Source organism: Lissotriton helveticus, chromosome 6 (assembly GCF_964261635.1).
Source record: "Lissotriton helveticus chromosome 6, aLisHel1.1, whole genome shotgun sequence".
Taxonomy (NCBI): Eukaryota; Metazoa; Chordata; class Amphibia; order Caudata; family Salamandridae; genus Lissotriton; species Lissotriton helveticus.
The window spans coordinates 1852555648-1852576476 of record NC_136067.1 but is presented as its reverse complement, the minus strand read 5'-3'; the positions used below and the strand labels follow the sequence as shown (position 1 = coordinate 1852576476).

Below are 20829 nucleotides of genomic sequence, written 5' to 3'. Positions count from 1 at the left end.
GCTGCCTTTAAAATGCACATAACGTGGTGAAAGTAATATGATACTGAAAGTCGTAAAATAATAATGACACATTATTATTATTATTATTATCTTAGAATTGGCACTTGAAACAATGAGAATTGTAAAGCTTCTGACTAGTGATATGTCCCGTAGGCTAAAGTATTCAAATGCACATGCAGCTTTCACCTGGTGCATCAATTGGGTATTCTCCTGAGTAGTAAAACCTGACCCTGGTATCCTTACTACGAGTGCCTCCGATTTCTTCCATGGTACCCGCCTCCCCAGAGTTACAGATACCAGGGGGTTACTGGGAATGCAAGAGGGACATTGAAGATCCAAAAAAACGAGGAATGCGGAATTTCAGGTTGAATCAATAATTCAAGGTTAAATTCCAATGGCAATACCACACAACGCCACCCCACTTTCACCTTGAGACTTTTCTGCTTGCAGCTGCAAGAGTCCCCCAGTGAAGCGTGTTATTCTGATAGGACTGGTTCCCTCTGCCACCCACCCTAATGGAATTTAAATGACACTCGTATTGAGGTCGAGATGCTTAACGCCATATTCATCTATCTTGGAGGCATGCTCATCCTGCATATCCTTCTTACAGAGCATACTTTGTAAGCTGGCTCGCTGCTCTTATTGTTGGTTAATGGATTCACTACTATATTACGATCACAAGGTCAGGTATTTCCATCAGGTAATCAAGCGAAGCATTACCTCGTTATACCTAAGTGTAGCTTTATGTCTAAGAGTGCAATATGACCAACACAGTGAGACCTTTTCTGGTTACCTGAGGTAGGAACTCGTGATCCAGAAACCTAGTACTACAAATATGTTTTCGCTAAACAAAGATAGTCCTGGTGGGCTATTTGTTTCTGTTTTGCAATGTATTTAAAGACAATAGACTTTATACCATTGCATGAGTAGAAGTGGTAACGGGTAATGGAGATATATCTTATACCTCAGAAGGTAACCCACCCCAACAAGCTCAATGCTGCACCAAAATTCCATCCTCCACTACTGGGGAAGTCTTGACCCTGCAAACAAAGTATTCTCCTCTATTACTGAGAATGCATCATCTTCCACCCTCACAGCATTCCTTTAAATAGTTACCTGTGCTAAAGAAGCAGTATAACCAATATGTCACCATTTATAAAGCGCACTACATACCCGTGAGGGTCTCAAGGCGCGAGGGGGGAAGCTGCTACTATTCGAAGAGCCAGGTCTTCAGAAGTCTCCTTAAGGTTAGAAGGTCTTCGGTCTGTCGCAGGCGGATGGGGAGGGTGTTCCATGTCTTGGCGGTAAGGTGGGAAAATGATCTGCCGCCGGCGGTCACTCTTCGGATGCGGGGGACGGTGGCGAGGGCGCAGTCTGAGGAGCTGGTGGGTGAGGGTGGAGAGGCTTAGTCGGCTGTTGAGGTACGCTGGTCCGGTGTTGTGGAGTGCCTTGTGTGCGTGGGTGAGGAGTTTGAAGGTTATCCTCTTGTTGATGGGGAGCCAGTGCAGGTCTTTCAAGTGGGGTGTGATGCGGCGGGGGATGTCGAGGATCAGGAGTGCGGTGGTGTTCTGGATGCATTGGAGCCGTTTCAGGAGTTTGGCCGGGGCTCCTGCGTATAGTGAATTTCCGTAATCCAGTCTACTGCTGACGAGTGCCTGGGTGACCGTCCTTCTTGTTTTGGTGGGGATCCACTTGAAGATCTTGCGAAGGGTGTTGAAGCAGGTGGAGGAGACGGCGTTGACCTGCTTCGTCATGGACAGGGTGGAGTCGAGGATGACCCCTAGGTTGCGTGCGTGGTCGGTGGGTGTGGGGGGTGCTACTAGTGAAGTCGGCCACCAGGAGTCATCCCAGGCTGAGGGGGTGGATCCGAGGATGAGGACCTCCGTCTTGTCCGAGTTCAGCTTCAGTCGGCTGTTTCTCATCCAGTCGGCGACTGCCTTCATTCCTTCGTGGAGGTTGGATTTGGCGGTGTGAGGGTCTTTGGTGAGGGAGAGAACCAGCTGGGTGTCCTCAGTGAAGGAGATGATGTTGAGTTTGTGCCGTCGTGCGACGTGGGCGAGCGGTGCAATGTTGACGTTGAATTACGTTGGGCTGAGGGATGAGCCTTGTGGTACGCGGCAGATGATCTCGGTGGCTTCGGAGCAGAAGAGGGGGAGGCGGACGCTCTGTGTTCTGCCGGAGAGGAAGGAGGTGGTCCTGTCCAACGCCTTCTCTTGGATTCAGGCGTCGTAGAGGCGTGTTTGCAGGTCTAGGAGGATGAGGGCCGCGGTTTCTCCGTTGTAAAGCAGGGTCCTGATGTCACCGGTGGCGGCAATGAGGGCAGTTTTGGTGCTGTGGTTGCTGCAGAACCCGGAGTGGGACGGGTCTAGGATGCTGTTCTCCTCGAGGAAGCTGGTCAGTTGTTTGTTGATGTCCTTTTCGATTACCTTCGCCAGGAACAGGAGTAGGGAGATGGGTCGGAAGTTCTTGAGGTCCTTGGGGTCCGCCTTGGGTTTCTTGAGTAAGGCGTTGATCTCTGTGTGCTTCCAGCTCTCCGGCAAGGTTGCTTTCTCGAAGGAGATGTTGATGGTTTTCCGGAGATGGGGTGCGATGGTGGTTCTGGCTTTGTTGAAGATGTGGTGTGGGCAGGGGTCTTCCGGGGATCCGGAGTGGATGTTGTTCATGATCTTGATGGTGTCATCATCGTTGATGTTGGTCCAGGCGAGCAGGCAGATGGTGCGGGTGGTGGTCATGGGAGCGGGGGTCTCAGCGATTGCCAGGGTGGTGACGGCATCAAAGCTGTCGTGGATGTCTGCGATCTTGCGATGGAAGAAGGTGGCCAGCGAGTCGCACCGGTCTTGTGATGGTGGGATGTCGTTGGTGTTGGAGCTGGGGTTGGAGAGCCCCTTCATGATGTTGAAGAGATCTTTGCTGTTCTGTGCGTTGTTTTCTAGGCAGTCTTTGAAGGAGGTCCTTTTGGTGGATCTGATGGTGATGTCTGCGAGTGGCGTTCTTGTGGGCTTTGTAGCTTTCCGGTGTTCGTTCACGGATCCATTTTTTTTTTTAGTTTTCGGAAGGTTCGCTTGGAGGCCTAGAGGTCTTCGGTGACCCAGCTGGCTCTCTTGCTGATGTGGGTGTTGGAGGGCTTCTTGAGCGGGGCGAGGGTGTTGATGCAGTCCTTGATCCACTGTCTGAGGCTATAGGCTGTGGCGTCGGGGTCAGTCGGGTCTGCGGGTGGGCTCTGGGTGAGGGCGGTGGTTAGCTGTTACTTAGTGACTTTGCTCCTGCGGCGGCGAGGCATCTGCTGGGTGCGGTGGCGTGTGCTGGGTTTCCAGAAGGTGAAGTGGATGCAGCAGTGGCCGGTCCAGTGGAGTTCAGTGGTGCGGTTGAAGAACACGTGGGAGCATGCTGAGAAGATGGGGTCAAGCGTTTGGCTGGCGGAGTGGGTGGGTGTTGTGACGAGTTGTCTGAGTCCGAGGTTGGCAAGGTTGTCAATCAGGGTGGAAGAGTTGGAGTCGTCGTTTTTTTTCTCGAGGTGGAAGTTCAGGTCCCCGAGGAGGATGTAGTCCGTGGAGGCGAGGGCGTGTGTGCTGATGAAGTCAGCGATGGAGTCGCTGAACTGCGGTCAGGGTCCGGGGGGTCTGTAGACAAGGGCACCTCTGAGGGTGGTGTTGGGGTCGTTGTGGATCTGGAAGTGCAGGTGTTCGGCGGTGCTGAGGTTTTCGTCGGTGTCTGTCAAGATTTTGAGAGTGTTCATGTGGACGATGGCGATTCCTCCTCCTACTCCGATGGTGCGGTCCTTGCGTGTGATTTTGTAGCCTTCCGGGATGACTATGGTGATGTCGGGTGCCGAGAAGGGGTACAGACAGGTCTCCATCAGGAAAGCGATGTCTGGGGCGTTGTTGGTGTCGAGTAGGTCCCAGAGTTTGATGGTGTGTTTGCGGGCGGAGCGGGTGTTGAGCAGGATGCATCTAAGGAAGTTGGGTTCCTCAGTAGGTGGGTTGGCGAGCCGGATGCTGGTGAAGCTGCAGTTCCAGCACGAGAAGGGTCCTTGGGTGCGCTTCGAGGCCGCCAGGTAGCAGGTGCATGATCGTCCGGCGTTGAGTGCGTGGAGGGTGCTGGAGTCGTAGTGGAGGCTGGCGTTGTGGTATTCGCAGGGGCCTGGGGTCCTGGCACTGGGCGCGGTCCAGGCGCAGACAGGCTTGCCTTAGGCACGCCTTTGGCACGCCAGCGGTGCGCCCGCTGTGCACGGCCTCCATATGAGGGGATGCAGGAGGGAGGAGCAGCTGGGAGGCGGGCAGAGAATGGGATTGCGGGGGGGACGGGCCACAGGGGACGCAGCAGCGGCAAAAGCGAGGCGGGGGTTTGCAGAAGGCAAAAGAGGGCACAAGGGGCAAAAAAGGACAAAAACAACAGCGCAAACTGTGGGATTGAAAACTGGCACGACAACAGTGCAGACAATATCATTATAAACGGGCAAGACAACAGTACCAGATACGGTGAGACAGACAATACCACTGACAGTAACGCTGTAGAATGAGCAGGGCACGAACCAGCTAGTGAACGGCAGCAGCGGGCTCAGGCACACAGGTGGAGCTGTGGGCAGCGAGGGGAGCAACCTGCCTGGTGACAGGGTCAAGGGTCGCTCCGATTGTGAGGTGAAAACCGGTCATTGTACATGGCTGCAAGGACAGAAACATGGTGAATGTTTGGTGCAGATGGTCTTGCCAAACATCAGGCTGGCAGGGCTTTCCCTGCTTATCGAGTAAGGGGTGATTCAATATGCCCACAGGACTTGGCACAGTTCTTTCTCAATTGTTGCACCTTCACTGGTGGTCATTTTCAGGGTTCCCATGAACCCTTCTGCTATCCCATTGGTTTGTGACAATGATCTGTTGGTGTTCAATGGCTAGCTGGGTTATGAAGCCTTTGAACTCTCCAGGTGAAGGGTGGGCCCACATCTGATTTGATGGTCTATGGAATCCTCCACATTGCAAAAATGTGATTCAGCGCCTGGATCACTTTTAATGCTTCAATTGATGAGATCATCTTGACCAGAGGGAGCCAAAAGTATTTGTCCACCAGATCCGGCAGGTACTTGCTTAAGGGCAGTGGCTTGAAGAGGTTGATAGCCTCAAGTTCCCATGTATTCTCTGGTAGGTCTGACATCATTGGTGGAAGTGGCTTCACTGTTGTGGAAAAGCATGTGCACACGTGACATGTCTGCAGCTCTGTCTCCACCATCATGAAGCCTCTAAATGATCCACTGAGGTGGCATAACTTGAACTCCGGCAGAGGGAACGAAAATGGTATAAGGCCTACCTTCCTCAAAACAGGGAATCTTTTATCCTCCAACTAAAGTCATACAAAAAAATGGTTTTACAGGCTAAATCCTCCATCTTTTCTAATAAAATACTGAAATCCAAAAACAAAACTAAAACCATTTTTGAGACAGTTGGAGAACTTTCCAACCCTGAAAGACTAAGCCTTCCATTGGTCCCTACTCAAAATGTATGCAATTATTTGAGTTCCTTTTTTACTGAAAAAATAAAAGTAATAAAAGATGGTATCCCACCCAGTACACAATCGTTCACCAATCCCACGCAGTGCACAATCATTCATCACCTTATCAGAATGAAGGAAAGAATTCTATTTCACTTTCAGCTTTTCCAGCCATCAGTAGCGAGCACCTTTTAGAGTTGATGGCTAGAGTTAAATCAGGCTCTCCAAATGATATCCACCCATCACATGTCAAAAAACCGATATTTTCCCAATTTACGGACACGGCCACTTCCTCTCTAAATCCTGCCCTCAATCAGGGTTGAGGGCCTCACTCATTCAAGGAGGCAGTTGTTGTCCCTCTATCAAAAAAAACACCAGGGAAGGAACCTGCCATATTAAAGAACTATAGACTGATCTCCCAGCTTTCCTATCTTGCTAAACTGCTAGAGACTCATGTAGCGCAACTTCTCTATTCTTTGTTGGATGAGTCTGGTTATCTCGATTCCCACTGGCTGGCTTTCGTCTTACCCACTCAATGGAGACTGTCATTCTCTCTGTGTTGGATGATATGAGGAAAGAGGCAGGCATGGCTCTACTCAGACATTGGATTTGCTTGACCTCTCAGCAGCTTTTGACATGGTGGACCATACTAAATTGGTTGAGCGTGTCAATATGGCAGAATTGCAGGGTATTGCTCTGGAGTGGGTGACTTCCTTTCTTAAAGATCAAGTCCAATTGGACAATATTCCACCGTTCTGCTCAGACAAGGCTCAACTCAGCTGTGGGTGCCTCACGGTTCCTCCCTATCTCCTCACTTATTTAATCTCTACATCTGCTCATTGATTCACTGCCTCCTGGAGCAAAAGGTGAAAGTATACAACTTTGCTGACAATATGCAGCTGATATTGACATTGACAACACCAGGAAATCTATGGTATTTTTCTAAATTCCATGACACTATTAGAGACTGGATGAATGGCCACCAACTGAAGATGATTTCAGACAAAACTGAAATTGTAGTCAGGAGAAAAAAATTACATCAATGGAATCTTTAATTTTGGTCCTTGCAGTTGGGACCCCAATACCACGCCCAAAAAAACAGTGAAAAGTCTTTGAATCGTTATTGATGAAGACCTATCCTTGAAACATAAGATAGGAGTTGTTAGTGTCTTCTGCATGCTTTTTCCAACTCAAGAAAAAAAGGAAAATCAGAAGATACCTGATGGGGCATGCTATTATCCAAATTCTGATGGCATTAGTGATAAGATATGCTAACGCACTCTATCTGAGTCTCCCTTCTGGCCTCAATCACAGGTTGCATCTAATTCAAAATCAGGCAGCCCGGTTGGTTTTCTGCCAGCCGAAACATTGTCATACTAAACCTCTAATGAAAAAGCTACACTGGCTTACTGTAGCTCATGGAACTATCTTTGAATCCGAATGCATTGCTTTTAAATCTCTTCACAGCAAAATCCCTGCCTTAGTATCATCCAGAATCCAGTGTTACACCTCAAATCCTCACCTCGGATCTGAGTATCAGAATCTACTCGCAGTCCCAAAAAGTAAAACAAAGAAGCTAGGAGGGGCTAGTTTCTATGCATTGGTGCCTTACACCTGGAATACTGTTCGCCCAGACATTAGATTATCTACCAATTACATGGGCTTCAGGAAGGTTTTGAAAACAAGCTTTTCAGGCAAGCCTGTGATTAATTCATTCTGACTGAGAGCTGCTGCCTTTATTACCGTAGCGCCCTGAGACCTATGGTGTATGTGCGCTTAATAAATTCCCTTTAACGTAACATAACATACCATAACATAGCATAACATAACATGCTGTCTAGTTTTGGGTACCATAATCCCTCCAATAGACTTTTTTGGGTGGCTACTCTCCTGCATTGGCCCTCATGTATGAATTCAATGATTTGATTTTGAGGACTCCTTGGGACGACGATGCAGGAACCCCTCAGTATGAGTCTATCTTCTGTTACGGCTAGCTCATCCTGGATATTGTAGAAGGTTTTGATCTCTTCAGTGTCATTTCCTGATTCTTTGCTGTGTTTCCATTTTTCTGTCTTGATCAGGTGTTTGTTGATCTTCAGGTTTTTATCCTCGTCTGACATCACAGTCACTTGAAAGATTGAGAGCATTGTGGGTATGCTGGTGCTGACTCTGAATTGAAGGTAGTATTCAGCACCTTACTGTACTGGTTTGGCTTGGTTAACTGTAGAGGGTGTCTCGAGTAGCAGTATGCAGGGTTGTGTTCTTTCCCTCGCTTGTGTACGATTGCATAGTTGTATTCTTACAGAAGTATGCCCCAGCACTTGAGTCTCAGTGGCAATTTTGCTTTGGGGTTTGCCAAAGATCATCAGCAGGTCTTGGTAGACTAGTAAAATGTGGAACCTTTTGCCGTTTAGGGACATGTAGAAGTTTTTGCAGGTCCAGACTGCTGCTATGATCTCCTTTTCAGGTTGTGAGTAGGCTCTTTCAGTATCTGAATGGCTTCTGCTTGTGTATGCTACCATCTCTCGCAGTCACTCTGTGTCATCTGTGTGTTGTGCTTGTTTGGCTACCAGGCCCCACCAGGCTGGTGTCCACTTTCACCTCTGTGTTTAGTCTGGTGTCGAACTATGCCATGACTGCTGTGTACTCTATTACTGTTTTGAAGCTTCAAATGCTTTGTACACACTCAGATGATCATTTGAAGTCTACATTTTGCTCGATCAGGTGCCGGGGTGCACTTATGGTGGCAAAGTCTTGTATGTATCAGGTGCAGTAGCTCGCCATGCCCAAGAAGGATTTCAGTATGCCTACATCTTATGGTGGGTTGGTAGCATGGAGGGCATTGACTTTGTCCCTGTCTGGTGTCATTTGAATGTGGCCAAATGGTTTCAGCTTGATCTTGTGAATCTCATATTTCCCAGTGTTGAGTGTGAAGCCCATTTCTACAAGTAGTCGACACACTCTGTGTAGGGCTGCATCATGTGTCTCCTTCGTGGCTCTAAGCACCAGCATGTCATCTTTGTAGCTGAATGTATTGAATACTGGCTGGATGACTCTGCCAATAAGTTCCTGAAAGATCTCTGCCACCAACAAGATGTCGAAGTTCAGCTGCTTGTATCGGAATGGTACATGGTCTGTGGGGAATGTTGTGAAGTGGCGGCTCCCCTCCTCGAATTCTATTTGAATATCTTTTCCATTCAGTTGTGTGATTATGTACAATATGTGCGTACCAAGGTATTGTTTTTGTTCTATTGCTTTGTTTGGTTGGAGCACATCGACACAGAGCCACACATCTCCAGGGGTGTCTGTTTTTGGCATGACTACCATTGGTGAGATCCATGGAGTCGGGCTCTTGGAGGTTTCAATAATGTATAGTTTCAGAATTCTTATGATTTTTTTCCCTCTGCTTCTTGGAGGTGGAGTGCCTTTCAGCTGTGGCCTTGAGCGACTGAGCGGATTGTCTGGTTTATGTGCAATTTGACGCTGACATCCTTCATTCATCCCAGTCCAATGATTAGCATGGGCAACTTTGGGTCACACCTTGTCTGGCTTGTGCATGGTAGTTAACAGATATCAGTCACATTCTGCTGCTCTGGCGAAGCTTAGGAGTCATATACCTGACACCTATCCTTGTAGCACGTGCTCAGTTGTTTCCATGGTAGATGTCTTGTGTCGTAGGGTTGTTGTAAAGAACCCTAGGCTACCTAGTGGCTTGGACACAGCCCATGTGTAGACCTGAACGTCCATTTGTTTTACATTCAGGGTTGGTTTGAGTTCTTTAAACCTCTCTATTCACATTACATTGAATGATGCTCAGCTGTCAATGATGAGCGGTATTGGTTTACCTTCATGCGAACAACTGGGCACTCGCTTTCTTCCTCTTAAATTTACTTGGTGTATTCCTTCTTGGCATGGTGTACAGTGAGTAGTCCCAGACTTGTTGCTTTGGCTAGCCACAGGACACCCATTGCTGGTGTGCATTTCTCTAATATATAGACTTCAGCATTCACTTTTCGTCTTTGATGCTTGAAGGTCATTGTGAATTAGCCTGTGCATTTAGGTTCTTTCTTGCCCATTTGTAGATTTTCTGATTAGTCTCGACAAGCTGAGGTTTGCGCTGAAGGTGTACTAGTTCTTGCGTGCCCATCACATTCATCGATGTGTTACTATACAACCAAACTCTTTTCCATGGTCCTCCATTGAGAGGTTTACTGTGGCAGTCGGTTTCTTTGGCCCAGTTTCAGAAATCAGTAGGAGGTATCCCACATCATCATTGTCACTGGATGCTGATGTGGTTGATTGGCTGAACAATGATGTGTAGAACCATCATCTGTACTTGGTCTTGATAGTTCATACTTGAAGGCGCTCTGTGGGCCCTATTCACTAAAGTAATCTGAGACAAAATCCTAACTTTACGACTTTCGGTATTCACAAAGCGCATCTGGAGTAGTAAAGTTAGGATTTTGTCTCAGTTAAACTTAAGTTTTGGTCTTAAGTTTAACTTAAGACCAAAACTTAGGTTTAACTGAGACAAAATCCTAACTTTACTACTCCTAAATGCCCTTTGTGAATACCGAAAGTCTTAAAGTTAGAATTTTGTCTCAGATTACTTTTGTGAATCAGGCCCTATGTCTTTATCTTTTGGTCTGCAAATGCCTGTGTGTGTCTTCTGTCTTTCAATTTTGCTGTGTTTCGATCCATTTACCCCGCCTGTCTTGCACTTAGAAGATGGACTTGAAATCGTTTTCCTTTCTGCACCTCTTGCATTTCTGCCCCATGGCTGAGCACTTTCCTTCATGTTGATAGGCCAGCAGCAGCAGTAGCATGTTCGAGCGGGACCTCTGGATGCCAAACTTGTCTGTCTTTGATCTTGGCTTCTTATTTCCTTGGGGCTCACCATTGCCTCCATGGTGGTAACCTTTCATTCAGTCCACTCTTTTGGGCTTGCCATGTCCAGCATTTTCTCCAATGTGTGTATTTCCGTAAGCATTCATCTTTAGAACAGTTTGGACTGTCATCCATCAATTTTCCTCAGTCTCATGGTTTCATCATTGCTGAAATCACTGAATCTGTAGTGCTTGAGGGGTGTTTATAGTTTCTTTGCAAATTCATTCATCGTTTCTCCTTGTTTGGCTTTGTTGAACCTTTCAGAGTCCACATTGCTTGTCGGATCAAACATCGTGGTAAGTGCATCCTTCACCTTCTGGTATGTGACTGCTTCTTCCATGGAGAGCTACTTGAAAGCCTATTTGACCCCATTTTGTGCCAGGTTTTGTAGATATGTGAATACCTTTGCATCTTCCATTTCTTCCAGTATTGAAATCGTCAATTTTTTGATCCAGTCAGCCTACTTGGTGCCAATGTTTTGGTTCTCTGCTGTGTTGAATGAAGGTGGAAGTTTCAGGAAAGTTGCTGTGTCCTACCTGGTCTTCCTTGGGATTTTCTGGTTTCTTCCCTGGTTGTCTGCCTTCTTTGTGTGCTGGGCATATGATGGGTTTCTTCCCACTTTTCAATGGCTGCCCTGTGTGCAGGTAGAGAGGCTCATCCTAATGCAAAATGGCCACCTCTAGCAGCTGCCACGTTAGTAAATGGTGGGTCTCTTCCCAACCCAAAATGGCTGCCCTCTAGGAGTATCAGGAGTGTTTTTCATCTGGGACCCTGCTTTGACTTCTTTAGGTTTTATTTGGTTGTTTGGCTTTTTGGTTTTCTTTAGCAGGTTGGCTGTAAGTCATGTGAGTGCCTTGTGGGTCAAGAGCATGGGCTGCTGGAGTGCACCACTCCTTTGTTTATGTGCCCACTCAGGTTGTGAAGCATTTGGACGAGCTTTTGGGGCATACCACTCATTTCTGAGCTGTGCGATCTTGTGCACTTGGGCTCTGGGTTCAGACACCACAGTTGCAGGGGTTGAGGTTATGCCCAGTTGGGATGGGGAGGGCTGCTTAACAGTGTTTGGGAGTCCCTGGACACAGATGTTGTCAGGGTGGTTCACTACCCAACTCCCTCCATCGCCAGTTGTGATGTCGTTGTGCTGAATCGCAAGGACAGGAAACTGGACACGATAGAACTTATGCAGCTTTTCATTATTCTCCTCTCTCCTGCACAAAGTAAAACTTTTTCACACTGAAGTTACTTCCACTTTCTTCGTGAGATCACATTGTGTGGTAACCTCCAGGCTCAGTCATTTGGAGTCTTAGGGCCTGGCCCCATAAACACATGTATGTGTGCCTTGCAACTGCACTAACTTCAAGCAGAATCCGGGCGTCCTTACACATGGACTCACCTGTCCACACCTCTGCACCCGGTTTCCATTTATTCTTAGCTGCACTCTTACAAGTGCAGACACTAAGGCTGCTGAAGTAGGAGCCATGGCTCTTGTCACCCATCCTTCTATGACTGCCTCTTCTTTGATATGCCCCTCAAGTTGCACACAGAGCACAATTTATGGCCAAGGGTTACTCACTAATCACTGCTACTGAGGTTAATGTATGCCTTGGCACTCTTAGTTAGTATTGTGCTTAGTGCTCACTTGCTGCATTTATATCAATGATGGTTCTCTCTTCTTCCTTTCCTATCTTCTTCCATTCCTACCGCCAGTCTGTACCAGTTGCAGCTCAATATTTATATTGTGCTTGAGTAATAGTGAACATTATGAAATGGGGGAGAAAGTGGGAGGAGCTGAAGCACTGGGAAACAAATGAGGGAAAGAGGGATATGAGGGAGGAAAGAAGAGGAGAGGAGATGACACAGAGAGAAACGGAGGAGAGGTGGGAGACAGCAAAAAGATGCAAACCCACAAGAGGAAAGATACAGTAGCTGAATAAATGCTATATAGAAGCATGCAAAAGGGAAACATTGTTCCCTGGTTTCAAAAGTGAAGGGATACAGTTCATCCAATGAAAAGAAGATGAAACCTAAGTACTCCACAGTAGGGAAAAACACAAGAATAGAGAGAAAAGCCATCAAAGCAGGAGGAGGGAAAATCAAATAGACAGGAATGTGATTGCATCTTGAGCAAGAGAGAGGAAAATAGCCCACTCTACAGATATGTCAAAGTATTTGTAGCAATACGTCTGTAAAACAGAATGATAAAACTGATTGTAGTGAGACCTAACAATTAGGCATTCCTACACAAAGAGTGTGACAGTATGTTACCCAACACCAGACCAAATGTATGGTGTTGTTATTACCAATAATATAGATTATAAAGGTGGCAACACGCTTACGAATTTACAGACCATAAAATTGCAGTAATTATAAAGGAAAATTATATATTAAAATGCAGTCCTTACCAATGGTGGTAATTACAGTTCCAGCAAAGAAGAAAGAACTTCCCAAATCCCAATGACTGTGGTTAGACGTGTTTCCAAGCGGCATAACTCCAGCATTGATAGCTGTCACTAAGTGCTGAGAAAAATAACAAAACACCATGAGAAAATTGAGAAGCTGAAAAGGAACATGCATCCTACAGTTATTTCTGCAAACTCATTTTATCATGCAGAGGAAAAATTCCCAGCACCAGTTATTCAATCCTTTTTTTTTGTTTTTTTTGGGAGGGGTTTGGAGGACTTAGTGAGGGGCAGGAGGGTGCCTCTTAGCTAGCTCTCGGCACCAGGCCCTACCTCCTCCAAGGCCCCACCCCCTCATCGCACGGTGGAACTATTTTGTAAGTAGGCAGGTATGCTATTTTGCAACAACTAACTAAGCTATGACAAGATAAAATACATATATGATGGCTGACCACTTTGAGATACACAAGATTAGTTTTAAATATCACTATGTCCGAAAATGCTATGTTTAATGTGGAAATGGATTCCAATATGACAACCCTCCTAACTTCAAACCAAAATATTATTGTTCTTCAGTCAATGGTTACAAACATACTGATTTTAACCTAAATTTCAAGGTAAAATCCTTCAATAAAAAAGCAACCAAAGATTGTGATATTTTGAATGATTATGGTGACTCATTTATTCGTATACAGATGATATGGAATTGTGTGGTTCATAAGCACTGACAAAATTAAACATCATAGATTGTGTATAGTGCATGCAAATAACAGCATCCTACATATGGGTTCGCATTCAACCAGACTAACATACATAGAGACACCTATTCACACATACAAATGGAGGAGCATGCATCTATAGACTCAGCCAACAACCATACAGGAATCCATGTAAACAGGTCTACAGATATATAGACATCCATGCAACTTACACAGAAAGACCAAGAGGTACAGAGGTAGTCACTCACATATAAGAATAAACACCAACATGCATCAGTAAACATATTACAGCACATAAGGAGACCAGGAACAGTGGAAGGAGCTTTAGTTCTCCAAGGAAACTTTGTTGCAAACCAGAACTCTCTGTATGCACTGAGATACATCTAGATGGTCCTACCTTGCCTTATGGAAGCTAGAAAAAATTCAGAAAGGACTAGGTACTCTTTTATGCAGCAGCTGGCCACACTCTGATCTGAACTGTGTCACATATGTGGGATTATGAGCTGTAACACTTCAAAATTATCAGTGATATGCAGAATGAGACATATATGATGGAAGGAAAGGATGAAGTGGGAGTCCTGTTACTCACTCATGTGACAGAGCGCAGTAGCATTCCTGGATGGCAGATGCAGTACCCAAGGAGCCTGCACTAATGAAGCACGCTAAAGTACTTTACACGCGCATCTGCTCTCATTGGTTTTAAAGTGATCATGTTTTAGAGACTAAGCAGCAAACCCAAGAAGGACACAAAATGCTGATCACACTAAAAAGCACTGTGATATCCTCTCATGAAGTCACTTCATATCTCTGACTGTTAGCATTTATCTCCAACTACCTCATCAAGGACCAACAGTGGGGAAAATGTCCTAAAAGCTTTTGAGATAACCCGAAAGTATGCTAAGCCTACTGTGTAAACTGTAAGGAAATTATCCGTGTGACAAGACCTGTGAATTTTTAGAGTACGTGGTAAGAGTAGTTTTAGCAATTAGAAGGGACTGCCCATCCTGATTGTTAGCATCCACACCTGGAGTCCTCCTGGGAGTGTCCTGGGGTTGTATTGGAGGATAAGCAAATGCCCACCTCAAAGAATGAACATAGCTAACTATATCAAGCACATGCCTGGCATGCACACTTGTGCTACAAGGGAACCTGCCCAAGAAAAATGAAATACAGTTCATTTAACTGCAGCAGTATCCAAATCTATGATAAAAAGGAATTAATTTAACATTTAAGAATGTCAGGGACAGCACAGTACTAACGTGGGTAGTTTCTCTGGAAAAGTCAACTACGTATGTGACTATAAGACAATTGCATACTTTTCCTTCAGGATCTCACAGCCTATTCAGTTATAGAAGGAATCAATATTCTTCTAGCCCTCAACGTTCCCTGTTTTCTATATGGCCAATACATAAACAGAGACTCATGCATACATCTAGGAGACAAAAAAGAATAAGCTCTTGCGCCTAATTCCGCCCATGCATTGACAGACATATTTTGTTACTCACAGGGATGCTTTCAATGTTTTTAATGTTTACACCTCACCTCTCTACAGTTAGTAATGCCAGAATACGTATCAGTAATTTTTATTATGATAAATCATCTTGTTCAATATGGAGGTCCTCCACTGAGAGAGACTAATCCTTGGAGACACAGACCATTCTGTGATGCCAGCGGAGTTAGTTTAGTTCATGAGGAGGGCTGCAAGAGGGAGTTAGCTCTTGTTTTTAATTTTGTGTTTGCATGGAAATGTACAGAGCAGTGACCTCTCAATTGCTTCAGCCACAATTATTTCATAAATAGATCACAAAAAGATTCTGTTAGACCCTCACATATCTTGCTCTTATTGAACAATCATGTGTACCATTCCAAACTCCCTTTATGTCTACAGGATAGACTGGCAAAGACAATTCCAAGGTTTCCAACGCACATCTCATGAAAAAAAACATGCCTCTTGAACCTTGATTAGAAAGGTCATCTTTTTCAAGCAGGCGATAATGTGCTTTTGCCAAAGAAATGTAATCACTGGCATGCTTTGGAACATTAGATAAAGATTGATTCAATTCTCATGGTGTCATGGTGTGACTGGAATTTGCATTTGGGGCCCAAATTGTAAGAAAGATAGGAATGTCAGATAAGACCCAGTCAACTGTCAACTTATAGGTTTCTATATTATCGTTTTCTGTTGGAGAATATAGAGTTTGAAGATATGTATTTTATATCAGGATTCACCTTCCACTCAACATTATGGGGGTCATTAGGATGGCGATGAACCCGACACTGACAGGCTGTCGGTGGCGGGTTCACCGCCATGGTGAGGCCATTTTCCGCCTGCCATATTATGATAGTGGACAGTACTGTGGCGGTCGTAAACATCAACCGCCACATATCCGGTGGGCTCCTTGAGGCCGCAGGTGCTGCGGAGGCCTTTAGCATGTAATACATGCTGGCGGTGCCTAGCAGGCATCGCCGGTCCGATTAGGATGCTGGATCCCCACCAGGCTTTCCATGGCGGTTCACTCACCATGGAAAGGCTGGCGAGGATGGCCTTTGAGGGCCTTTTGCGGGGCCCCCTTGGACAGGAGCAGTTTGTTTGTGCACTGCCTCCCTACATTTCCTTGCACCATGTGGCAGGCATGGCGTGGTGCCCGTCACGTACCTGCCTTTTCCCATTGCGGCGGGTACTGCAGCCAGCAGCACCCGCCGCAATGGAAAATATGCTTTTTGCGGCCGCAATGGTGTTGGCCGCATTGTAATTGCATATGTGGGACTGCTGCTTTATAGGCGGGCGGTCCCCATCCCCAGGACGATGGCAGACAGACAGAAGTCCATCCTCCATCGTAATCAGGGACTATGTCTTTTATTGAAAGAATACATATTGGGCACCAATGCATTGGTACACCAGAGGCACTGTGTATTGACAATAAGGGAGGAACACCTTAATATTAATATCAACAGAAACTGGTGTCACATTAAATGGTAAGGAATGTAAAATATTTTTGTACAAATGATGATTTTGTTCTTACCACAATCAAAGCAATCAAATCTAGTCCTATTGTCCCTATTAAGCGACATAGGTAACTTGGTATGAAATGCCTAACATATTATCAGATTTTATGAACAGGTACTATAGTATATTTGGAAACTGGTTACTACATTGGAAGGAGGCCTGTAAAATGCTAATTGGAATGTAGGAACTCTTTGATATCTCCAGAATTTTCAATTTGACTTTGCTCTATTGCAATTATACACAATAAATGGGCAGAAGACACACCATTAGGGTAACATAGCCGCAGTCAGCACTTTAATTCTTCCTAGATTTCTACAGATTAAAAAACAGAGTGTCAACAAATGACCATTTGCAAATATTTCCAATTGAACCCTCTTCCGTGCCTTTCTGTATGGTCTACAGTCAAAATCTGCCACCTCCCAATCCTAGATGCTGAGTTCCATATAGTCTTTATCTTACAGCTAAATAGATCAATGGATATTAACAGGCACTCCAAATTGGATACTAATAAGGAAGCTTCACAATAGCAAGCTTATGTATGAATTTACAACAATAAGACAAAAGAAAGACCAAAAACCTTGCTTTTGTAACAACAACAACATTTTTATGCAGATCTGTGGCTTGAAAAAAGAAGTTTGTCATAATTGAAGTTACAATCTACTGTGAGGATGAACACTACTGTGAATTGAAAAGTCTGTTGTTTTGATTTTGCACTCTACAATAGGCAGGCCTCATTAAATTATTACCACGTCTAGATAGAAACAGAATGTTACCCTTCAGTAGGATCAAAACAGTCTTTGAATTATGTAATGATGAACTTTGGGATTGTCTTACAGTCCATCAGAGTTTTGTAAAGCATACATAATTGGAATATAATTATATATACATTAATTTACTATCTTCATGACTCAAAGAACTGCAAACTCAGATCACAAGAGAATAAAACATTGAAGGTAATAAAAAAAGAATGTTTAAATAAATAATAGAGGAAGCAAGTACACTTTAGTATGCGAGAAAACAATTTTGAGAACACCAATGGCAGTACAAATATAATGCTTCCAGGAATGTATTGGTGTACTTTACAGTAGGCACATTAAAATGTCATGACTTGGTGCCAGATGTATGACTCTTTCATTAAGCGCCTCGCAATTAGCAACTCATTGCGAGTCGCAAATTGTGAGGCGCTAAATGAAATGTACCACAGTGTTATTACACTGTATTGCGATTCCCAATGGGGTTGCAAATTGCGAGGCTCATTAATATTAATGAGCCTCTCGCAATTTGAGAGCCCATTGAGAATGCCAGCCCTCCCAGGGATGGCGGCCTGCTGGGCTCAGCTGACTACCATGTCTGTGACTGCTTTTTAATAAAGCAGATTTTTTTTTAATGCAGCCCGTTTTCCTTAAAGGAAAATTGGATGCATTTAAAAAAAAAAAAACAATGAAACGTTTTCGTTTAATTTTTTGAATGAATGAATGAATGGCTTTATTTCGATATGAAAATATCATAAAAGCAGAAATACAACAATTTTAAGATCAATAAGAACAGTTACATTCTATTACACAGATAAAATCATATAAAAACAGATAATACAAGCATTAAATAGTCACAGAAAGCCTATTCAAACGAATTAACCATGCCCATTTAAAAAACTTAGACACACCACAAACAACCAGGGTGCGAGTGTCAGATTTTAAAATACGCAGCGCCTCTCTATACTGCCGGCTACCTAACTGTCTGCATAGGGGTTTGAGCCATCTCCGCCTTGGCAGTACATATGCAGGACATTCAAAGAAGATGTGGGGGACCGACTCTACACATGATGGGCAGGTCGCACAGGAGGAGGAGCGCAGGTGAGAAAGTTTCCAACGGGCAGTAATTTTTTAAGGGCAGGCAGTGGTCCCACTATTTTTAGAGACAGTCACAAAGTAGAAGGGGTCCCCTAGGGACCCCTTCCAAATTGCGACTGCATTACCACTCTCTTGAAGAGGGTGGTAATTTGCAAGTGTTTTGCAACCACAATTGCGGTCAAAAAACATTCACACATACCATTGCGGATGCAATTAGGAAGGGAACGTCCCTTCCTAATTGCGACTCGTAATTCCACAATAGCGAGTTGCAAATAAATTGCGACTCGCTATTTAGAAATTGTACATGGCCAACAGTGATTTTGCATGCGCAAATGGGTTCGCAAACCCATTTACGCATGCAAAATACATACCTGCATGAAAGCATATATAAATGAATGATTGAATTAATGAAAGAATGACTGCCCACTAAGAGGGACTTTGTGAACTGAATTGAATGAATTTTCTGCCATCTTTTGATCTGTTGTGTATTTGGTAGATGGGAGAGGTTGATTATGCAGAATGGCCTTATAGTCATGTGGGAACATAATGAGACACTCAGAGTAGGGAAAGACAGAAAATAGGATTCGGTGCTGGGTAAATAGTACTAGGCAGCTAAAATTATATGAACAAACTTTACACGGATACAAAAGATGACAATGCTTAGCACAGAATGTGTATATTATTGAATGACTGGGAGTAAGAAAGGGAAGCTCTGCAGAAACTTATTGGCACTACATCCCTGCAATTCTATCAGTATCCAATTTGTTTGTGATATTAACTTACTTGAACAGACCAGTTCTTCTGCCACTATACGTAAAGGTGTTGCAACATATTATATTTTCTGCTATATTTACATTTTCCCTTGTATTGCTATGGATACATATGCAAGCAAAATATCTGAAAGAACATTGGCACTAAACTAAAGAGAGACCTAAACACAAACCAGTGAAATCTATGCCTGAACTGCCAAGCCAGGTCCTCTCTTAACTGGAATACAAGCAGCCCAGGACTGGTTTTGCCCTAGTTATGGGCTCATCAGCTGGGTTTCATGTCCTGCCCTAAGTGGCATGGGTATGCCCAGACGTGGGTCCCATGTTCACTGTGTAATTGGAACCAAGCTGTACCCAGCTGATGAGCCCATAACTAGGGCAACACTGGCCCAGGTTTTGTTCTAGTAATGGGCTCATCAGTTGGGTTTTATGTTCTTCCCTAAGTGGCATGGGGATGCCCAGACGTGGGTCCCATGCTCACTGTGTAACTGGAGCCAAGCTGCACCCAGCTGATGAGCCCATAACTAGGGAAAAACTGGTCCTGTGTTGCTTGTGTTCTGGTTCAAGGAGGACCTAGCTTGGTAGTTCAGGCTGGACTGTTCCCAACAGGAGCAGGGTCAAGACTGATTTGCATATGACTGGGTCCAAACTGAGATGGCATTATGTGTAAAAGAATGAGGAGTTTGGATGCTACTCGAGCGATTGACTGTGGTTAGACAAATTGCAAGAATTCCTCCCATCACCTTTTGCATGTTACAGTTCAACAACGAACCAAACAGTAATATAACAATTACCCAATTAGTTCACAGAGATCATTTTACAAAGCTAAACAAAAATTACAACATTAATAACAAGCATAGGCCCATTACCTGCTTAGCTGAGTTGATTTTATTTTTCTAAATCATACAACACTGGTGAACACAACCAATCCTGAATTCGCAAGTTTCATAAAGCTAAAGCACATCAAGATGATTTTGAGAACAGGAGTTAGTACTACAGGAGTACTCTTTTACATACACCTCCATGCCTTGGTGAATCGGAACCACATTGTCCAACTTCGCCTTAGTGAAAGTGAAATGAGTCCTTTTCTTTTAAACTAATTGTAGATAAATATTCCCTAAATATTCCCACCGTACTCCGTTTCTAGATGTTTTCGGGCCAATTCATAAAGGCATGTAAAAGTATGTAAAAAAATACTACAGGTGTACATGCTTATGTACTCCAAAATACCTATGCGAACAAACACAAGATGTTTTGAGGTTAATTAAAAAGACACGTATGTAAAACAATTTTCCAGGAGTACCATTATACTTTTCCAAATTTCATTTGTGAAAAGTCCCTGTGTTTGGTCTAAGCCTTTCCCATTTACTAGAATTACTCCTTAAAGGGATGCCACCACTTTTTAGGTTTAAAATGTTTCACTATATATGTTCAACTTACATTATGAAATAACCTTTGCTAGGTGCTACTACCTTGCTTCTAAATCTGTAATTTAACATCTGGGCATAATACACTGTTTCAGAAGTAAAACTATCTCTACTGCTTTCTTAATTAAAGTTTTCATTTGGTTTGCTGTAGCACAGGCTCTACCCTCGTTTGGAATTCAAAGCATGAATATTTTTTTGTCAAGCTTATCAGCCATGCATAACTTATGAATTCGCTCTTCCAAGGTATTTTCAGAAGAGCCCAGGATTCGATAAACACCACCGTATGAAG

General features: G+C 44.4%; 1 protein-coding gene across 2 annotated transcripts in view; it reads right to left on the bottom strand.

The window, feature by feature from the left end:
• KCNK2 (potassium two pore domain channel subfamily K member 2) overlaps positions 1 to 20829 on the bottom strand; it is a 528695-nt gene that overhangs the window by 217514 nt on the left and 290352 nt on the right. For both annotated transcript variants that reach the window (XM_078649782.1, XM_078649781.1), the window contains exon 3: positions 12771 to 12885. In XM_078649782.1, coding sequence (XP_078505908.1) covers positions 12771 to 12885 — 115 coding nt within the window. The remainder of the gene's footprint in view (positions 1 to 12770; positions 12886 to 20829) is intronic.